Consider the following 20,312-nt stretch of genomic DNA (forward strand, 5'->3'; position numbering starts at 1 on the left):
GTTGATATTATTTCTCCAGTTCGGGTATAGAATCGGCCTAAGGCAATGAGAACGACCAGCTTCCTAAACGTAGAGGCGAGAATGACGGAACTTTCAAAAGCTGAATAGTCGTATGTGCTTCAAATGCAGAAGACAGTTTATGACTGCAGAATAGATAAGGTGGATGGGGGCTGCTATGAACACTGTCCTTATCAGGACAACCAAATCTACAATTGAATAGTTTATGATTTTTCTCCTTATAAATACATATAAAAGTTGAGAAAGTGTTGTAAAATCAGCGTTGCAAATTTCCTTTTTCATATTCATTGCTTCGAAACTTTTTAATACGCACAATACGCCAATTTTTGACTGTAACCGGATAATGTTTCTTGGTATACAAAATTAGCACGCAGTGGTTTTGCAGCTTATTCGTTAAGTTCAAAGCGAATAATACGGACGGTTAGTTGTATTCCGAAAATTGATGAAAATATTTGCGTGTGGAATACGTTCGTACCTGCCAAAAGCGTCGTCAGGAACAAGGAATTATTCTTGAGCATCTGTTGAAAAAACACTTGCGTTGACTATTAAAGCGGTGATGAAATTAAAACCAATGACATTAGCAAGTATCAATTAAGGACGTGGTAATTTTGTGTCTTCCACCCTCTTGCTTACTGTGTTGTATGTCAATGAATAATAGCTCATTATTGTCCTACGTCAATAATGCGATTGTGTGTCAGATATAACCTTCTATTTTTTTCATGAATCTCATTTGGTCAACTTTTCAACAATTTTTCAGAAATATAAACTATTTAATAATTTAATTTAAAAATTCTTCATTTTTGAGATAAAAGCTGACCTAGCAAAACAATAAAATTTTCTTCCCACTCCCCAAGTAACATTTGCCACTAAAAGTGAATGTTCCGTACTAAATGCTGGAATGGTTCAATTAGTGCAACCGCAAGAAAGAATTTCCTCAGCACCTGCAAGCAATAAACTCTCAACATTTCAAATCGCGTGAAATGAAATTCAAGATATTCCACCTAACATTTGACTAGGTGCTATTACTGCCTACCGACACCGAACAGAGTCAGCCGGTGGCCATGTTCTGGTCTAAAATGTTGCTTGGCTAATTAATTCGTTTATAATTAGTATTACGAGGAAAACGCATTTCATCGGCCATAAGTGCCGTGCACAGGGCTATGTTTCATTTTCCAAGCAGGTGATTAGTGTTGCACACCGAACGGGTATATTTGATGTTCACTAATACTCTTACACTCGGTGTGCATGCAGAACGATACCAACTGATAGAGAGCAAGTGAACAGAATAGTTTTTCCTTTCTTTCTCCCGAAATCTGTACGGTTTATAAACAAGCTACTGTCAGCGTTGTTGCTGATTTTGAGTGTCACGGACGTGGCATTTGAACGAATGCCGGATTCGACTGCCTCTCTCTGTCGATGGTTTGATAGTTGGAAAGGTCAACAAGAAAATTGTACCTGAACGTTTGAATTCGTTGAATACAGTATTTTATGCAACGGTCAGGTGTTGAAACGATTTTTGTGGCAACTGCAGCGTAAACTAATCCACATTTGAAAGTTCAGCTCTAAACAGCACCGTGCGAGCGAACGTCAATCATGCTCATGCTGCACATCGTCAACCAGTGTCGATTTGTCGCTTTAGCAAATAGTGGCGACCTTTTAGCAGGCACTATTCGGTGGAAAATTAAATCAAGCATCCTTCAGTTTGATACACACAACATTGTACGACCATCAAAATGGCCTGGCATGGACGAGTGACGATGTGGACAACGCCTCTCAACTTTGCATAACATGACCGGAAGAAACATTCGCTTGCGGTGTCACGACAACAAACAATCTGCGGGGAAAATTCAAATTTATTGGCACGACGTGTGGCCCAAATGTTCATCGCAGGCGTTTTAACACCGCGAAGGTGGTTCCTACGTCCCAATCGAATGTAAACTCCAATGGACGGACACACGAACCGACCGAGATCTTTATGACCTCCTGATTTGGCTCAGGGGTTTTGTAATTGTTTCACATATTTTACGCGCGGCACTTTAGTGGCGTCTGCTCTACTGCCGGGATGATGGTCCAGCTCTTCGTACACTCAACAATTCGAGGTCTTGCCGCAGACAAGGTTTGCGCTGATGGTATTTTTGTCTCCGCTGAGGGAAATCATATGGAGCACGTAAGAGTAACATCATCGATATAGTACCTAATATGTACCTTTAATATTCCATCAAACTACGTAAATAAAAGAAAAAAGTACTTTAATCTTTACGTCAGCGAACCAAACAAATTGTTGACTTTAAATTAATTTGATCATCATCATCAAATTTTCTAAAAAGTAGGAGGGTGGTATTCAAGACACGACCGCATGACGTTGGACTACGGTATTCTTATATTCCATTAAAACAAATAATAGAGAGAATTGCAACTCTAGTATTTGCTGCAATTTTATCTAACAGTGCATTTCTGGATGCTGAGACGTTAAAACGTTATAAATAATAATATATACTAAAAGAATGGATATCTTTTATTTAATCGCTGTCATTTCATACATATTCGAATCAACCCTTTGTTTGCTGCACTACCAAGACAATCATTTAATTGAGCGAATTGGTAAAATTTTCCTATCTAAGCAAAAAGCAAACTTTACGAAACTATCTGAAATTGGAGCCCAGAACGATTCAACCGAAAATTTTAAATTTGAAAATTGTTTGACATTTAATCGATAAAACTCATGCTAGGTTAGTTCCAGCCCAGCATATTACTTCATGTATTTGGAAAAAAAAAACGTTTGGTTCAATAACTCAATATAGCAAGAGCTCAATCACACGTTTTTCGGTAGTTGTTATCAAGGTTTGGGCGAGTGACAGGAAAATATCTTAACTTCTTCAGTTGTGATTTAGAGCATTTCTAATTGTTTTGTTATTTTTCACGATAGCGACAAGTTTGTTTCTTTCTCTGTGTGCGAGAAACAAAATCAAAACCGCGCACCGAGAAACAAAAACGAAAATTTAATGAATGCTCATTGAGAAAACTTGCAACTCTTTTTACCAATAACTTATGATACTCAAAAGAACCCGTTTTGATCTAAATCAAATTTCTAGTAAATAAGTGTTGATCATTCATAGGTAGTAATTTTTCCTCGATGAATAAAGACTGGCTGAAGAAGTTAAAATCGCTGCTGTAAAATCAAATTCACAACTGTATTCGTTAAGACGTTTTAATATTTTCAATGACAATAATAATCTTCGATAAACACCCGCTATAGTTATTCACACACATGCTATAACTATCTAAACACGCGTTAAAACTATTCATACACACGCTGTAGCTATAGCTATCCATACACACGCTATTCCTTTCCATACATCCGATACAACTATCTATACACACGCATAAGCTATGCAACCATGTGCTATTACTATCCATACATACGCTATAACTAATCATTACACACGCAGCAGTTATCCACACACAAGCTATAACTATCCGTACATACGCTGAAGATATACACGCAATAGCCATAATATGCTACACATGCTAGTGTCTTACACACGCAATAGCCAGCCATACACACGCAACAGCGCCATCCCTATCATCGCAAATGTCATAGCAATACAGATGCACATACGCTATATGTGCACACTGCACACACACCCAACGTTTTCACCCAACGATATCTGAATTGGATTACCGCTGGTGGGGTCCAACTCAGATCGAAGGAGCACCGAACTGAATGAAGAAATGCAGCTTCCCACTACCTCCGCCGCTGCTGCCTGATACCACCGCTCTGGTTCTGCTGTAGCTCAGTTTGGCCGCTGGAATCAGCCACCGCTGCTGATTATACAAGACCGGCCTGGTGGCTTTTCACTTGTTAACTGATGACTGCTATGAGACGAAACAGGCTATTATATAGCCCAAAGCAAAAATCCATCCGCGTGCAAAGGACAAGCGAGCTTGTGATTGGTTGAATGTGCACGACTTTTAACACAACTTTTAACTAGTTTAGTATCGAAAACATATTTAAATTATTATATGACAATCTTGCGCAATATTTCCCCTATCAATCAAGCCGTTGGTGTTTAGAATCTATTCAGTGGTAATGATAAAAGAAGCATTTTAAAACGGTGTTGAAACACCTGTTGCAGCTACCGAAAGCGAGCTCGTTATTGGTTGAAAGCTGCGAGACTGTTTACAAAGTCAGATCGGTTGTATCCGTTAGTGTCGACTGTGCTTGTGAAGAGAGGTGGTGATTGGTTGCTCGGTATGATTTAGACAATCGATGTGATTTATCAATTTTTCAATAGTGTATCTCGAACAATAGGTTATTTTTGTTACAAAAATTCAACCGTAAAAGAATTTCTGATCGGTTGATGCCAAAACCTCGAAATTCTGAAAAGAAATGACTGATATATAAGCGCTCAAAACCTGACCACTTTTCCCTGGTTTTCCCCGGTTGAATTACTAGATTTTCAAATTCAGGTGCCTAACTTCGATAAAGACGTTAGTCCAACGTCAAAATGACTCATCATTCACAGCTGGCAGCACTGCCCGCACGTGGTTAATCCACCTTCGCGCGGTAAAACCATTTTGTCCGACATCGCGCTCCATCGCGCACAAGTGTAGCAATGTAGAAAAGAAAGCAAAGGAGGTAAAAAACATAGCAACACCATCACAACAGACAACAGCAGCGTGGTGGAGCCTATTTTTACCGCTCTCATTACTTAATCTAGATCTCGTAGGACTATTTTTAGCGCTCGGGTCGCACTCGGCTATCGCTACCCGATGGTGGGCCCGATCCCGACGGGTGGGACTAGGCGTAAGCTTTGCGCCACTTCGCGCGATCGGTCGAATTATACCGCACGGTCAGACCCGAACACGGCTCAGTCGGCGAGTTAAGCTCATCGGATGCGTAAAGTCTGAAGGAAAAGGTGGAAAATCTACTCCCCACACGGAGAACACTAGGAGGCAGTTGTGAAAATTTTTTAAAGTGAAGTGAAAGTAAGTGGGCCCTAGTTGGAGATGGTCCAATTTATTCCTTATATGGTACGGCTGGAGAGATTTGCGTCTGGAAATCGGCGGCGGTGCTGCGATCGAAAAGCAATACACTAATTAGGCTGATTGAACTGTAAAAGCCAGACTTTTTGGCAGTTTTCTCGGTGAAAAAGCGTCACTGAAAAATAACTACGAGATGCCATTTATAGATTAAATTATAATAAGAGCAGAGATATTTTTTTTGTTGTTGTTGCGAAGGTAAAATATTTCAGCGCTGAATCATCGCACCCGATAGAGTAATTTTTGGTGAAAATTTTGTGCTCGGTTGAAAATGTGCGGTGGCAAGTGCAAAATATTCTCACATCAATGCCGCCTGAATCTCGAAGGTGATTTCATCACCTTGTGCTACATTGTGTGGAAAACTTGTGGGTGGAACAATGAATTCCGATGGTGTACTGGGTGAATAAGAAATATCTTAGCAAAAATTATTCCTGACAGTTCGACGGAATGTATGATCAAGAGCGTGAGGAAAGAATTTTGTGGATTACAGAGAAGGTTATATAACATTCGACTTGCTCGATTTTTAGCAATGCTTACAGTGATATGGTGTAAACATGAAGACTAAATTTACGACCGTCCAATAGCTATTAATAGATTATCGAAACAATTTTTAGAAAAAGGGGAAAACCGGGTTCGCCCTGGTACCATGAATGAAGGATCTGGATATCAGCAGCATCAGTGACTTACGTAACAGTTCTGCAGACAGTGAGTGTGGCAAGTCCGATTAAAATGAAGAGAATTCGCTAGAAATGTGATGTTGCTGGCGCAGTGTTAGTGTACATTTTTCACGCCAGACGTCAGCAGCGATGAAACCGGGCAGCCGAAGAAAATTTTAGACACCCACAAGTGCAGGGGCGATGAAAATTTCGCCGATCCGAAGCGAACGTGTGAGCGAAAAATGCGTTTCGGTGTGTGCTTGTCTTTCTGTATGTGTCTGTATGTGTGGAAATTTTGGAAGAAGAAAGGACAAAAAGGAAGAAATTGGCCCCGATCAAAGTCGGAAAACTGTGCCGTGCCATAAAACTTGCTAGCTTGGGTGGCCTTCTGCTGGGAACGGGAGAAAAGGCAAATTGTTAGGAAAACACACACTGTGCGAAAAGTGCGAGCCAGACCGAGCTGCGCACGCATCTATGTTAAGATTGTGGATACGAAGAAGTTCGAGCGCTAGCAGCCGGAACTATGAGCGCCACCGGAAGCTGGCAAGCATCGTTCGGAAGAGAGCAGCGGGCGGCGGTGATGAGTATCTAGAATGTTTACTTTTTACTGTTAGCAGTGAACTTTCGGTGGGAGCTGGAATCGAAACGGCAAAGACTACAAACGTTTCGTCACGTTATGTTCTTGAACTGAAGCTATTCACACAAAACTATTTTTGATTATAATTGCATAATGACACATATTTGAAATCTCAATTCAAGCTCTGAAATAAAAGTTTTCAAAGTGTATCGCAATGCTCTGGTGAGGCGTAATTAGTAAACATTTTTTTTTCAACTTCGCTACTTTCACAATTTAACTACAAACGAAGTTTGATAGTAAAAAATATTAAAATATATTCTTTCAACAGAAATGTGTTATCATGAAACCATTTGATTTTTTCGAGTTCACGTTGTAAGCCTGTTGATACATCATTAATAAATGTTATTCAAGTCCATGCTCAGAAAAACAGTTTTCAGTAAGGGTTGGTTTACCTTCATATACATAACATACATTACTTTTAATGTATGCATCATTATTATTTGTTCACAAAAAAACAAACTACAGCAAGAGATGCGAGAAGAAGGTATTTTAGCAGAACGCTTAAAAAAGTATCAAGAAAAACTGGGTGGATTTGATGCGGGGAGAAAAATAGCGCTTTCTAATGGTATTTTTCCAGTAACTGCTACTGGAAAACGTGCATTTAGGGCCAATCGAGAGAAATGCGTGCTAAACGAGCTTGTTTTCTAACATGCAATAATAATCCGAACCAAATAATTATGATTTTGGTTGGCTCATATAAAAAGAAAACGTTTATAATGTAATAAAATCAATATGGGACTGTTATTCATGCACTTGTCATATGGCACAGTTCAAGAGATTTTTGTAGAAAGTTTTTATAGACGAACTAAGATATAAATAAGCTACATTTGTGCTTAATTCAAAATTGATTAAAATTCATGTGGGACAGTTATGATTTTATGAGCAGTACATACAGATGTCTAGAAGATCACGATAGGTTTCACGGGAAAAAGTATGCAGAAATGATCCTAAAGAATAAATCATAATATGTTAATTTGTTAATATGTATCGTAGCCAAAGTTGTAGCAGTTTCAGTGAAAATATTTACAGTGGTTTATCGGTTTTATCACGGGTAACAAAATTTGCTGTGAATACACAAAAACTGTGAATTAACATGAGTTATTAGTTATATTAATTTAAGAGATATAAAAAATAAAATAAAAAATGTCAAGTTTCACGCACTTTTCTTGATAAAGGAACATTAAAGAGGGCTATGCTATTCACATTAGCTTGTTCGAGTGAATACATTGTGAAGGGGCTTTAATTGTGGAACCTTTTTCTAGTGTTCAAATGTTCCTACCATTCCATTCAATCATTTTTATAATGGAGGTTGGTTCAGAATTTTTTCTGCTAATTTATCTGTCTGTTTAAAGGTTTCATCATATTACCCATCGATTTTTCATATATTTTTTTATTGTTTTCATATTTATGTTTCAATAATAATGAATTTTCTAGTGTCATTTTAATTGCCTCCCATTTTTATTCTTTTGTGACAATGCTCAGCCCACAATTGTCAATTTTTTTTTAATATTTTTGTTCCAATGTACCTAAATTCGCGAGATAAATAACATGTGACCAGTTCACAGTTTCTTCTGTTGCTTCTGTTTTGTATAACTTTGGTGCCAATTATCTTCCGAAGTTTTCCTAAATTTTGCATTTTTTATAATTATTTCCACTTACCTCGTGTCAGTGTTATAGCCAAGAAGGGAGTTTAAGGGATACTGTTTATGAGAGTGGAAAATGGAAAATGGGAAAAAATTTAAAGCTTCGTCTTCTCGAAAAAGTCCCTATGCAAAACTTCAACTCCATCGGACTTCGGGATGTGTAGCCTCAACGCGGTCAAAGTTTCACTATGATGCCATGAGTTATTCGATATGAGATAGTCGAATTCGATTTTCGCGAGTTCTGGTATAAGCCCGAAAAATTTATTTTTTTGAAAACATCGATTTTTTGTCTTTCAATTCATTAGTGACTTTCAGAAAATTGAAACATCAGATCTCGGCGATCGCTGCTTTTTTAGGATATTTGGAAACAAACAAGATTTTTCAACATCGGAAATTTTATGCTTTTTTCTATCGGTCAGAAAAGTGGTCAACACTTTGGGACACGGTTTCCGGAGGCCCGATTGGAAAAACTAATTTAATCTTCCAGACATTCGCCATAGACTTGTAATACATAAGTCCCCGTACGTGCGAAAAAAAAGAACGACAGTCCAGATTCAAATCTGTTGCTTGATTGTTTTTATTTAACAAATTATAGTGAAACCCCGGAGAGAAATAATTCTCTTCATCGATTTTCTCCCTGTTCTTTTCTAACTTTTTGTTTTTTAGCTTTGAAAATTCCATCGTTATTTCCTGTTTTTTCTTGTCTACGCTGCCCTGTGGTCGTCGTTGTTTTTTCCCTCAGGTAACAAGGTGGCTAGTACCAGCGCTTTTTTTCTGGCGAAGGAATGTCGGGAAATTTATCATTGACTAAACTACGCAACTGTACATTTGACCAGCACGTGCCACAGTGGCACGAGAGCTAAAAATTTTGAACTTTTTCATTTAGGCTCAAAACACTGGCTTTATTGAAATACTAGAGAAATTCAATATTCACAGGGTGACACTGTGAAAGTAATACACTTCATTTAAGCCATAAAAGTAGAACTGATGAGTATTTTCCCTTCCTTTTAACCCTTAAATGCGCAGGATGTTAAAAAATCATCTAAAAACATAAAATTTTTGCTCAACAGGTTAACTGCTCAAAAACTAACCAATATGCATTAAAAAAATTGAAAGATTTACTTTTCAATGTGCAAATATTACCATGTTGTTTTTAAACAACACTGTGGCTTTATCGCAGAATAAAGTCGAAACAATTACTTTTGTTAATAGTAACTTTAAAATTGACCTTTTGTTAGTATAATCACTGATAATTCAAACATTTTCACTAACCACTAACCTTATTTTAAAAATTATTTTTAAAGACAGTCAGCCCCAGTCGGGAATTTCACCATTTTTTTTCGTTTCCGAGATTTTGACACCAAAAATAAAAACAAAACATTTAAATAAAGTACTTCCAGCTGTTAAGCTTTTTTCGTTAGAGTCTAGAGAGTTGTTCTAATGAATTTTATTTCTAAAAAATACCAAAATATGTATATTTTAAAACGTTTTTAGTAGTGTTGTTTTAAAACAACATTGCGCATTTAAGGGTTAACATGGTAGTAAAGTTACAGCAGAATTTGTTCAACTAAAATCTTTCACCTTTGCATTTGACCGCGACTTCCAAACGCTTTCAAAAATTAACACATGCCGCACGCACGACGGCATAATTTCATCCCAGATTTTTTCCAAACGGTTCTTAAAAGAGTCTTAAACCATATGGTTCGCTTCACTCAGATTTCCTACCATGCATCCCAAATGCTGAAGTCCAATGTACTGGTAAAACTCATAAATTTCCCTTGAACCCCTTCTGAACAACCAATAATACCTCATGCGCTGGCGCTGAATCCTGTTGAAAGAAAAAAAAATCTTCTCCAAATAACTCATTGGCACAAGGCAGCAAATTGTCTCCGATGACGTATTGTATATAGTGCTCTGTTGATTTTCACGCCTCTGTCGATAAATAGCAGTGGCGAGCTGCCTGTGCTGGATATTGCTCCCCAAACCATCACAGCTGAAGAATACGGGTAGTTGTTTACGTGCAAAATTGGTAACCAAGGTAACCATTGCAGTGCTGTCGATTTTTGTCAATTATGTCGGAATAATTCAACATTTTCAGTATGATTTTTCCATATTAGCAGAAACTGATTTGGCAACTTTTGATTTTTTTCAACGTGGAAACAACGTTCAAAGTGAAAACAAATGAAAATACACGCAGTTGAAATTTAGGAATTGTGGAAATTCATCTCATATATTTCTGCTAACTCTAGCTTGTTTTTGGAAATTTGAGGTGAACATTTCAAAGATTAAAGTATTCTTAGTGTAGTGAGTGATTATGTTTAGTGAGTAAAATAAAAAGTGATACGCTAGCAGTTTCTCTATGCCTTTTTCATTTGTTTGTTCTCGTTCTCTTCAGGTAAACATAAAAAATATCAATTGGTCTCAATTTGAAGAACATAATTTATTCTATAGGGTAACTGTTCCATTATTCATCTCAGCCCATATATTCATCTCATACAACATGAAAACCTAATTGAAAACAGGAAAAAACGCATATTTACTAACTAAACCAATCTGCTAATCCATGGAATGGATTCTTTTTAGTCCACTTTAGATTTCTCATTAAGTAAAATTCTTAAAAACTCACTTAAAAGCTCTAAATGTGACATTATAGTCGGTCATCTGCACTTGAAAACTCATTTATTTCAATCACCTATCTCAGAAAACAAAATCCGCGCATTGCTCTATATCAGCGGTTCTCAACCTTTTTTTGTTCGCGTACCCCTTGGCGATATTTTTCATATCGGTTGTACCCCCTGGCTTGGAATGTTTTCGCAGAGTGGGAGAGAGTAGTGGTAGATCATGTTGTGGTAGTCTTGTTTAGGTTTAAAATTAAACTATGGTTTGTTTGATTGCTGCAGTCATGTTTTAAGAGCAAGGTTGAAAAACAAACGAAGTATTTTAGAGAAAAATTGCTTTGTCCGCCATTACTGATTTTTCTTTCGCGTACCCCCTGAGGGCTTTCGAGTACCCCTAGGGGTACGCATACCCCAGGTTGAGAACGCTGCTCTATACGGCTACAACAAGACTTGTTCAGCAGCCAACCAAAGTGTTTTCATCACAAGCAGACCACTTTTAATTTTACTCAATAAACAAAATCACTCACTACACAAAGAATACTTGAATCTTCGAAATGTTCTCCTTAAATTTCCAAAAACATGCTTGAATTAGCAGAAATATATGAGATGAATTTCTACAATTCCTAAATTTCAACTGTATGTATTTTCATCTGTTTTCACTGCGTTGAAGAAAATCAAAAGTTGCCAAATCAGCTTCTGTTAATACGAAAAAATCAAACTGAAAATGTTTTTTTGACATAAATCGACAGCACTGCAGTGGTTACCTAGGTTACCAATTTTGCACGTAAACAACTACAGCGGATACCTAGGTAACCTACTACTACGGTCTGCGGCTACGATTATTCAAGATAATGTGGTTCATTCATGGTTAACAGTGTGATGAACACAGGAGCGTCGTGAGATGAATAATTGAGCAGTGATTTAAGTTTCGAGATGGATATGAAAGCGTTGTGAAAATTAGTTTGTTTTTCGAAATTCAGGATAAATTTAGCTAAGTTTATTAAATATACAATGCTGAGTGATTCTATAAGAGCACGTAAGCATATTTTCTTAATTTGTTCAATGATTTCGTGAAAATTGTTTGTTTAATTCGTGCTTTCTTAGTGAATATCGGATTACTGAGGTGAATAATGGAACAATGCCCTATATGGAGAAATTTTAGAAAAGTATTAAATAAAAAAATATTATAATAATTCTATATGTTTTTCATTCAAAAGCATACAGCTATGATATCTCTGTATTTTTTCATGGAACTACAAATAATTATCTTTATTGTGATCCAAAAAGAGCGAAAATCGATCAACTGAGACCTCTTTCTGAAGATCACCCTAAACTCCTTACAAAAAATACGGGTTTGATTACACTGGTCAACACAGGTGTTGCCCTAAAGCTCGAACTAAAAAAGCCAATTCCTGTGATTTTGGGTGCCCCCAGCAACCAACATTTTTTCAGAGACTTAAAAAGTTTCATCGTGAACATAACGTTGAAGCGACGAACCTGGCGAGCAACTACTATGCAAACTCTTGCGTAAGTTGACGCGTTTTGGTAATGGTCAGGGGCACCAAAATTCACAAGAATGGGTAAAAAGCAATAATCTTCCTAGGGTTACGATTTCGAGCTTTAGGACAGCACTTTTTTTTTTCACTTTTACTGACCAGTGTTATTTTCGACGAAGATCAATCCCTGAAATTTTCAGCTCAATTGAAGCGCTTTGGGTGACCGTAAAAACGGCTTTATTCGATATATTACATTTTTTCAACAATTCATAAGCATTGAACCAGTTGATCGACTCTTTTATCTTTTTGGATCAAATTTAAATTAATTATTTCTAGTTTTAAGAAAAAATAACGAGAAATAAAATCTCAGTATTTTTATTAGAAAATAATATAAAATCATTATGAATTTTGAATAGACGATTTATAATACGAAACAACTCTGTAAAATGAAGTTTTTCTCTGGAATATTACTATCGGGCTCTAGATCCAAATACCCCCTAAACTTGATTCATGGACTATTTTCCAACGTAATTTGCTTAGAAATATTTCATGGATTAAATAAATTTATCTTAAAAATACTTTTAGTCAGTGTTAAGTAGGGTTGTAACGGATATCCGCATCCGCATCCGCAAATGCGGAACATCCGCATGAAAATTTACATCCGCATCAACATCTGCATCCGTAATCACATATTCGCATCCGCATCCGTACTTGCAGATGTCTGAAAAATCACATCCGTAACATCCCTGGTGTTAATCACAACCTTCTGGAAATGTTGTTTTGACAGTCGACTGAACTCCAATATATCAGAATAGGAAAGTTTTAATTTTCAATCCATTATGGACCAAGTGTTCGATTTTCAGTACCTACATAAGAATTTTTTACGCATAACTAAGATGAGATAAACGAATTCTGTTTTCTGCATATGATAGCTGGGAATGTTCTCTTCCATAGAGAGAAGAGCGTTTTGCGCAAATGTGTTCAAAAATACATTTTTTCAAGATTTGTTTTGAAGCTGGAAAAACAACATAAACTATTGATAAAAATATTTTTATTAGCTAACAGTTGACTTTGTTCTGTACTATTTATCAATATTCTGGAAGCTTCTTTTATGCTAGAGCCCATGTTGAAACTTAGTTGTGGAAAGTCAAAAAAATATTTTTTCATCATTTCTTTCTTGATTAGCTTGATTAATACAAGCTCGCATCAAAAATCACGTTGAAGAAAAATCAGGATCTAGGTCTGGTCCAAAATGGGCAAAAAAGACACTTAAGGTCAGACGTTGATGTCCGAAAACTGATATAAACGTAAGAATGCTATAACTTTGAGTAAAGAGAAGCGAATTTCCTGAAATTTGGCATGTTTTTTCTACCTTATATAGACTACAAAATTCAGGTTAATGTAAGTTGCTGTCGAGGATACATGATGATAAACTCGCATTTTCTAATAAAATGGTGATTTTCAGAACTATTTTTCTCTCGTTAATATCTATAAAAAAATGAATTCAAAGAATACGTTTTGTAGCGAAACTCAAAAGCTTTCATTTGATGTTTTTGGAAAATGTGCCATGTTAACATGTTTTAGATCATAATTTTGAACTCATTGTGCAAAAGCGTAATTTCATTTCGTATCGATGTTCTTCTTTCACCGGGCTGTAATTCTCAGGTCATGTTTATTTATGCAATAATGCAACAATTTGCACAATGTGAGATTTTCGGATAAAGTGTTAGTGGGGTAAAAAGGCTCTCCAAAATATAGTACCTTAAAACTGCTTAAATCGTAAATTGATAGAGTTTTGAGTAGAATATAACGATTGTGCTGGAATTTGGCATGCCTATTAAACCATATAAACGATACAAAGCTAGTAACGAACACAATCAGGCTACGATTAAACCCAATGCTAAACGGAAAATGTTCGAAAAATGTCACAAAGTGTCAAAGTAGTGGTCGAAGTGGGTCCATAAAACGAGAAAAACTCAATATTACTATCCAAGTTACATGTTGAAAAACTTACTTTTCACATGAAAAAAGTGTCGTTTGATTTGATTTTTTTATTAAAATTTTGGTGTTACAACTAAAAAAATATATTGGTGGACTGAAACTGCTATTATGCGTAGTTCGAGGCTCAAATTAGAGTGAGGTCTGCACATCTCCAGTTGGAACACTATTGACCCATCTTCGTGCTGTCCGTGCTAGAGAAGTTAAAAAAAAATTTTTACCTCAACATTATTTTCATCATTTTTGAAAAAACCAACAGATTGCGCCTAATGCTAGGTGAGTGAAAATCTATCGATTTATTCACCAGTCGAATTCGCTCTGACGGAGTTACGGTGCTGCCACCTTCAATTTGTTTACTCTATGAGTGCAGAGGATGGGAATTTCTTCAAGAGTGAATGTGATAGCAAACATTTCAAATTCAATGCGTATGAAGGAGATGATGTAATTCCGTCAGGACGAATACAAAATTTGTTGAAATATCTTTGCATTTTTGCAAATTGTATGGGAATTGACAAAAAAACAATTATTTCATGAAATCAGCTCCTCTTCTGAAACCAGCTTCAAAAAAGTTTCTTGGATCAAAAGAGACAGACAAGAATCTCAAATAAGGCCCAAAATTGCTGAATAGGAATTTAAACGCTGAAAACAAAGCCTCAAAAAGCCCTTTCCAATTGACATTTGTTTCATTTTCGAGCACTTTGTGAGTCACATGGAAACTGCTCGAATATATTTTGACAGCTGAAGGGCTCGAAAAGAAAAGAAGTGACTTTCAATTAATGGGTAGAGTGGGGGGACCGTGCTCCCACAGACCGTTATTATAAAAAATATCGGGAGGATATGTGACGTAGAAAGCAGGCGGTGGAAAATCGCATAGTTTGTTTTCTGTTCAAAGACTTTACATTCAATACCTTGCTTCGGAAAAGTGTGAACACTAACACCAGTTTCAAAAACCTGAGTGGTTACGAGGCACCAGTGATCAACAGCAAAAACATTGATCGGAATCAGCATGACGTACCTAATGGATGCCATCGCAATTGACACGCTGAATAAAGGGAGTAAGTCATACTTTGCGTCAGTCTCTCCGTCAATCTAAACAGTCATTAATTTAATTTGAAACCCGTTTGACAGTGAAAATGATAATCGTGATTCGATGACAATAGCCGAATGGAATCAAATAAAAATTACACCGTTCGATATATCTTCCTGCTCCAGGAATGTGGAGCTCTGGCAAGAAAGCTCGAAAACCAGAGGTTGTCTCAAATTGAAAATCAAATCACGTCATAGAAAGGGGAATATTTTGGATAATCACAAAATCACATTCCTGAATGGTCAAAAGTAAATCTTAGCATTGTAAGAAATGTTTCCACAAGCCAGAGAAAAGAAAATGACAAAACACCAACAGATAATAGCCGATATGGAGACCTGAATCACTGCGAAATGGAAAAGTGAATTTACATTAAGCTTTAAATTACCGAAAACGTCTCTAGGAACAACAAAGTAGCGAAAATAAATATTTTAGGCCAGAAAAGAAAAATAACTTTATTAAAAAAAATAATTTAAAAAACATCTTCAACAACTAAGTTCGTAATAAAGTCTAAAATTTCAGAGGAACGCTGTTAAAAATCCAATTTACTAGAGATCAGAAAAAAAAACATAAAAGAGCACAAATCTGCTCTGAACGCGGCGGAAAAATTGTCTTTGCATTCTCGCGGTGTATGGCCACCAGTACATCTTATCCAAAAATCAATCTAATCAGATTCTTCAAAATGGATCTCAAACCGTTTTAAAATGGTTCATTTTAACTGCGGGATCTTGATGTCCGTCAAAAAGTCACCATATAATCAGATCTTCGTATATCTTAAAATGAGACTATATCACCTTAAGATCTTCAGTAAGCAATTAGAGATTGGAGAACACGTGTCCCACATGTAACTCACTGTTTTCTGCCTTGGCTTGCATTCCTACCAAATGACATTTCGGAAAAAATGAGATACTAATCAGAACATGACTACAGCGTGACTATTTTTACAATTAAAAAACAAGCCAACCACAATCTGGTCATTATAGTGTGTCTCATTGTGATATCTATATAAAAACAATCTCAACTTGCCGCTTTTGATGATAATCTCACTTAACCGTATGCCAACGAAAAATAAGTCGTGTTGAGGCAACAATGTAAGAATGCGCTGATCCCTGACTAGCAGCTTCGGAAATCTCCCACCCGGTTGATGTTGCAACCAACACTCAATCAGTGCCCACATTCACTCCCACAGTGGATTTTTCCTCAGACGATTTCGAGCCTGCCAGAAGCCAAAGGTAAACTTCAATGGAACCCGCGCGGTCAGTAGGGATTGTTTAAAAATAACAGTTACTCAATTACTTGCGTCAGCAGACGTTGCATACCGAACTGCCTCTGCATCCTCCCTGAAGCGAGAGGGAAGAGTGTCGGGCGTGAAATCTATCGCCACTCTGACCGGTCATTGCCTAGGGAATTTACGATGAAGGCTGGGCGGAAAATTCGATTCCGAAGCTGTTGTTGTTTCGCAATGTGAGATGATGGGTCTGATGGGGCAATTTTAACGATTTGTGCAACAAAATTGTGCATCGAGTTTCGTCAACCGAGACAGGAATTGTAGTGCGTTCGTTGCCTGGCAGCTTTCGTGTCGCAAGCGGCAGTGGTTGTCATAATATCAAACGTCAGCCAGCACTTTGTTGCTCTGGTATGCAGCATACTTTAGTTTGCAGCTTAATAATAACCATGCAACTCCACTGGTTCAAGAAAATGGGGGCGCAGACGATCGCCGAACATTCAAACTTGTTTCGAAACGAAAAGAAAAGTAAAAAAAATCTATTTTAAAATTCATCCCAGCTATGAAGCGGATCAGATATTTACTTTAAAATATGATGGGGTATATTACAATTACACTAAGCATCGCAAGGAAGCAACGGAACTCCATCATTCCAGTAACCATTTTATAAATAACAATCGCTTTCTCTACAAAGGCTATTAAACGAAATCCAAAGCGGTTTTTGAAACATATAAAGCTAAACTACAATTTCTAAATTAGTAATAAAACAATTTTTTTATTTAATTTTGTGCTAATGAACAATTTTGTTTTTTAAACTAAATAATGTATAAGGACAATTACCAGATCTCCACCTTAGAGAAGTCATGAGACCTCATGGCTAGACGGCAAAATAAATGAATAAATCTTCAAATTAGCTACGTTATAATCCGTCATAATGTTATTTGGCTAAATCATATAATTCAACTTCGTGTCTTATATACTTCAAACTAGAGACAAAATTAACACAAGTGTAGCCCAAGTTATGCAGTCGACTCGCTAATGGAAATGCAGTACCAGACAGGCGGTTTCCAACCACCAACTTTTGGCCCCTTCTCGGGAGTTTATTCTTAGCCCCGGCGGACAGCGCTGGTGGGTGTTCGCCATTTCCATCTATCCCTCAAGCGGGTGATAAATTTAGCCCGCCACGATCGGACAGATATATGAACTCGCACACATTTTTCTCTGATTTTTGAAGAAAAATATGACTAACTCCACTTCTATTTCAAGCCATAGTCACCCAGTGCTATTGTTGGTTCTCTGCAGCTCGGGCCAAAACGGTGACGTCTATTTTCGGGATCCAAATTTATGGCGAAATCCGCGCCGCCGCAAAGCGGTGGGTGGAAGTGTAAACAAGTCGGTAGCATGCAGAGCGCCGGAAATTGGTGAATGTTTTTTTTTCTCTTTTTTTCAACGCGGTTATTTTTAGCTCACCGCCGGAAGTGAAACAGGCACGGCAGGAAGGCGATTAGTGATCGGAACGCCAGATATTGGACGCTTTCTGCCATGAATGAAACTCACAGTACCACTGATCGATTGTTTACACTATGATTGATGTTTGTGTAGAGTTAAAAGGAATATTTCACAGGAAATAAATTGTTTCTTAAGCTAATTAGGTCCGTACAACGCAAATCTCTCACAGCCAACATTTGTTGCAATGACGCTGACGCACTTTGTATATTGCTAGAATCTAATGTTCTTTTTTTTTTTCATTCAGAGTTGGAACGCAGCATTTGAATCACACACACGTACGTCAGCGAAAAGTTTATTTCTGTCACGAGAAAGTGGGAAAAGTTCCCAATTAGTGAAAAGTGAACGGTGAAGGTGAAAAGTGATATTCTACCCCACTGAAACCGGATCAGCCCAGCCACACAAACAGGAAGGAGGGAAACCCTCTGCGGAACCAGTGTAAATGTTATACTGCTGGGAGCAATTCCACAAGCAAGTCAGTGTTTAGCAGTATTTTAAGCTCAGTGTATGTGCGCGGGTGGTGTGTAAAACATGGCGGACCATGATTTTGCGCCGAGCTTCACCCAGAAGCCGCAGCTGCGCCAGGAGGACGATGGCAATCGGCTAGTGTTCGAGTGTCAGCTGATCGCGAAGCCGAAACCGGCGATTGAGTGGTACCGCAGTGAAGAACTGTTGTCACAGAATGCCCGCACCAAGTTCAAGATCCAGTCGTTCGGCGAGAACAAGTACTTTGTGGTGCTCGAGCTGGACGACGTCATCGACACCGATGCCGGGCTGTACAAGGTGAAGGCCAAGAACCGTATGGGCGAGGTTTCCGCCTCGATCAATCTCAATTTCAGTCGTAAGTATCCCCGCTGTTGGTGGTTGTGGATTTGATTTGTTATGATAATTCAAATTTTATTGTTGTGCTCGATTATATACTTGTTCAAAAATTTTAGTATCGCAGAAAAAATATTTTGTTAAGCTTGCCTACATTTTTTCAGTGTATTTTTCAACGATATTGAGAGTAGCACTAAGCTCTTCGTGTGTAGCATATCATTGTGCTTCTCTGTTCTTTTTTGTTGTCTGTTTAACTGTTACACGCACAGTGATAATAGACATATTTTCGTAAAAGTGACCCATAATTGCAGCTGACCAATAATTGTGGAGGGACTGTACCGTGCATTGCTGTAGAATTTAAATTAAAAAAAAAAACATGAAATATGTGCACGGAAAGAATGGAAAGAGAAGTTTAAAAACTATCCCAAAGCTGACGAAAAATGTGCCAAAAAAGTTGTTTGATTTTTATTCATATCTATATATTCTACCAAAATACACTGGTAAACGCAGGTTTTGCCTGATAGCTCAAACTAAGAAAAAAATATTGTTTTTAACCATTCCTGTCTATTTCGGAGCCCCTAGTGAGGGCATCTTTCTCAGACACTTAGATTAGTTTTCCCATAAGCCAACGAAGAAGCGATGAACCAGGCGAGCAATAACTCTGCCGAACTTTGACGCACATCTGCATACACTAAGGGCTCGAAAATTCACAGAAATGGTTTAAAAGCTATAATCTTTTTGGGGCAACCTTTTTTTGCTTTCGTCAACCAGTGTTATCAAGGGTAAAGTTTTCTTCTGAATGTAATTATTGAATAAGGTTATATCAAAAATGTCTAGAACAAGATACCTGACTCTTGCAAAATTCATCGGACATGATTGTCACTGCGAGTGAGCAAAAGTCGAACTAATTTATACACTGTTAATATGATGTATACTTAACGTCAAAATAAACTGACGACAAGGCCAAGACATGATTGCTGAAAGGTGAAACATATATTTAAGTATCCATGTGGACGACTGTACGGTACGAATGTTTAGTTCTCAAACATTAAACTTTCCGGAAGAATCAAGAATTATCGGCGCATCATTTTAAATTAAGCGTACCATCAGAACTTCCTGATAACCGCCATGAGCACGCTCTACAGCCAAGTTTCCCACTCTTGCCGAGGTTAATGAAGCAAAAATCGGGTGCCCCGGTGAACCTGACCATATGCACAATGGTTCTAAAACCCTACTTGCGACATATCAAACTTTGAGTTTTGGTAGAATTGGACCTGAAAATAAATATAATCCCTCGATATAAACCCCCACTCTGACAATCAATTTCACGCTTTCCTTTCGTACTTTGAATTGCAAACAATATGGCAATAGCAAAGCAAAGCAAAGCCTTGGTGCTACATTCCGATTCGGAACATGACCTTCTGTTTATTATACACAGACTTCGCAGCCAACTGTTTAGTGTACAGGACAATTGCGGGGCTAGCGCTACGGACTCGAACCTACGACGACCGGCTTGTTAGGCCAGCATCGTACTTCGAGACCATCTGGGAGACAATAGCATTAAGTGCA

General features: G+C 37.6%; 1 protein-coding gene across 7 annotated transcripts in view; it reads left to right on the top strand.

Moving 5' to 3' along the window:
• Positions 1-4,861: 4,861 nt before the first annotated feature.
• The window catches only part of LOC129733949 (twitchin), an 82,881-nt gene continuing 67,430 nt past the window's right edge, over positions 4,862-20,312 (top strand). For all 7 annotated transcript variants that reach the window (XM_055695578.1, XM_055695584.1, XM_055695583.1 and 4 more), the window contains exons 1-2: positions 4,862-5,007; positions 18,172-18,765. In XM_055695578.1, the coding sequence (XP_055551553.1) occupies positions 18,456-18,765 (310 nt within the window). In that variant the 5' untranslated portion in view covers positions 4,862-5,007; positions 18,172-18,455. The remainder of the gene's footprint in view (positions 5,008-18,171; positions 18,766-20,312) is intronic.

This window comes from Wyeomyia smithii, chromosome 1 (assembly GCF_029784165.1).
Source record: "Wyeomyia smithii strain HCP4-BCI-WySm-NY-G18 chromosome 1, ASM2978416v1, whole genome shotgun sequence".
Classification (NCBI taxonomy): Eukaryota; Metazoa; Arthropoda; class Insecta; order Diptera; family Culicidae; genus Wyeomyia; species Wyeomyia smithii.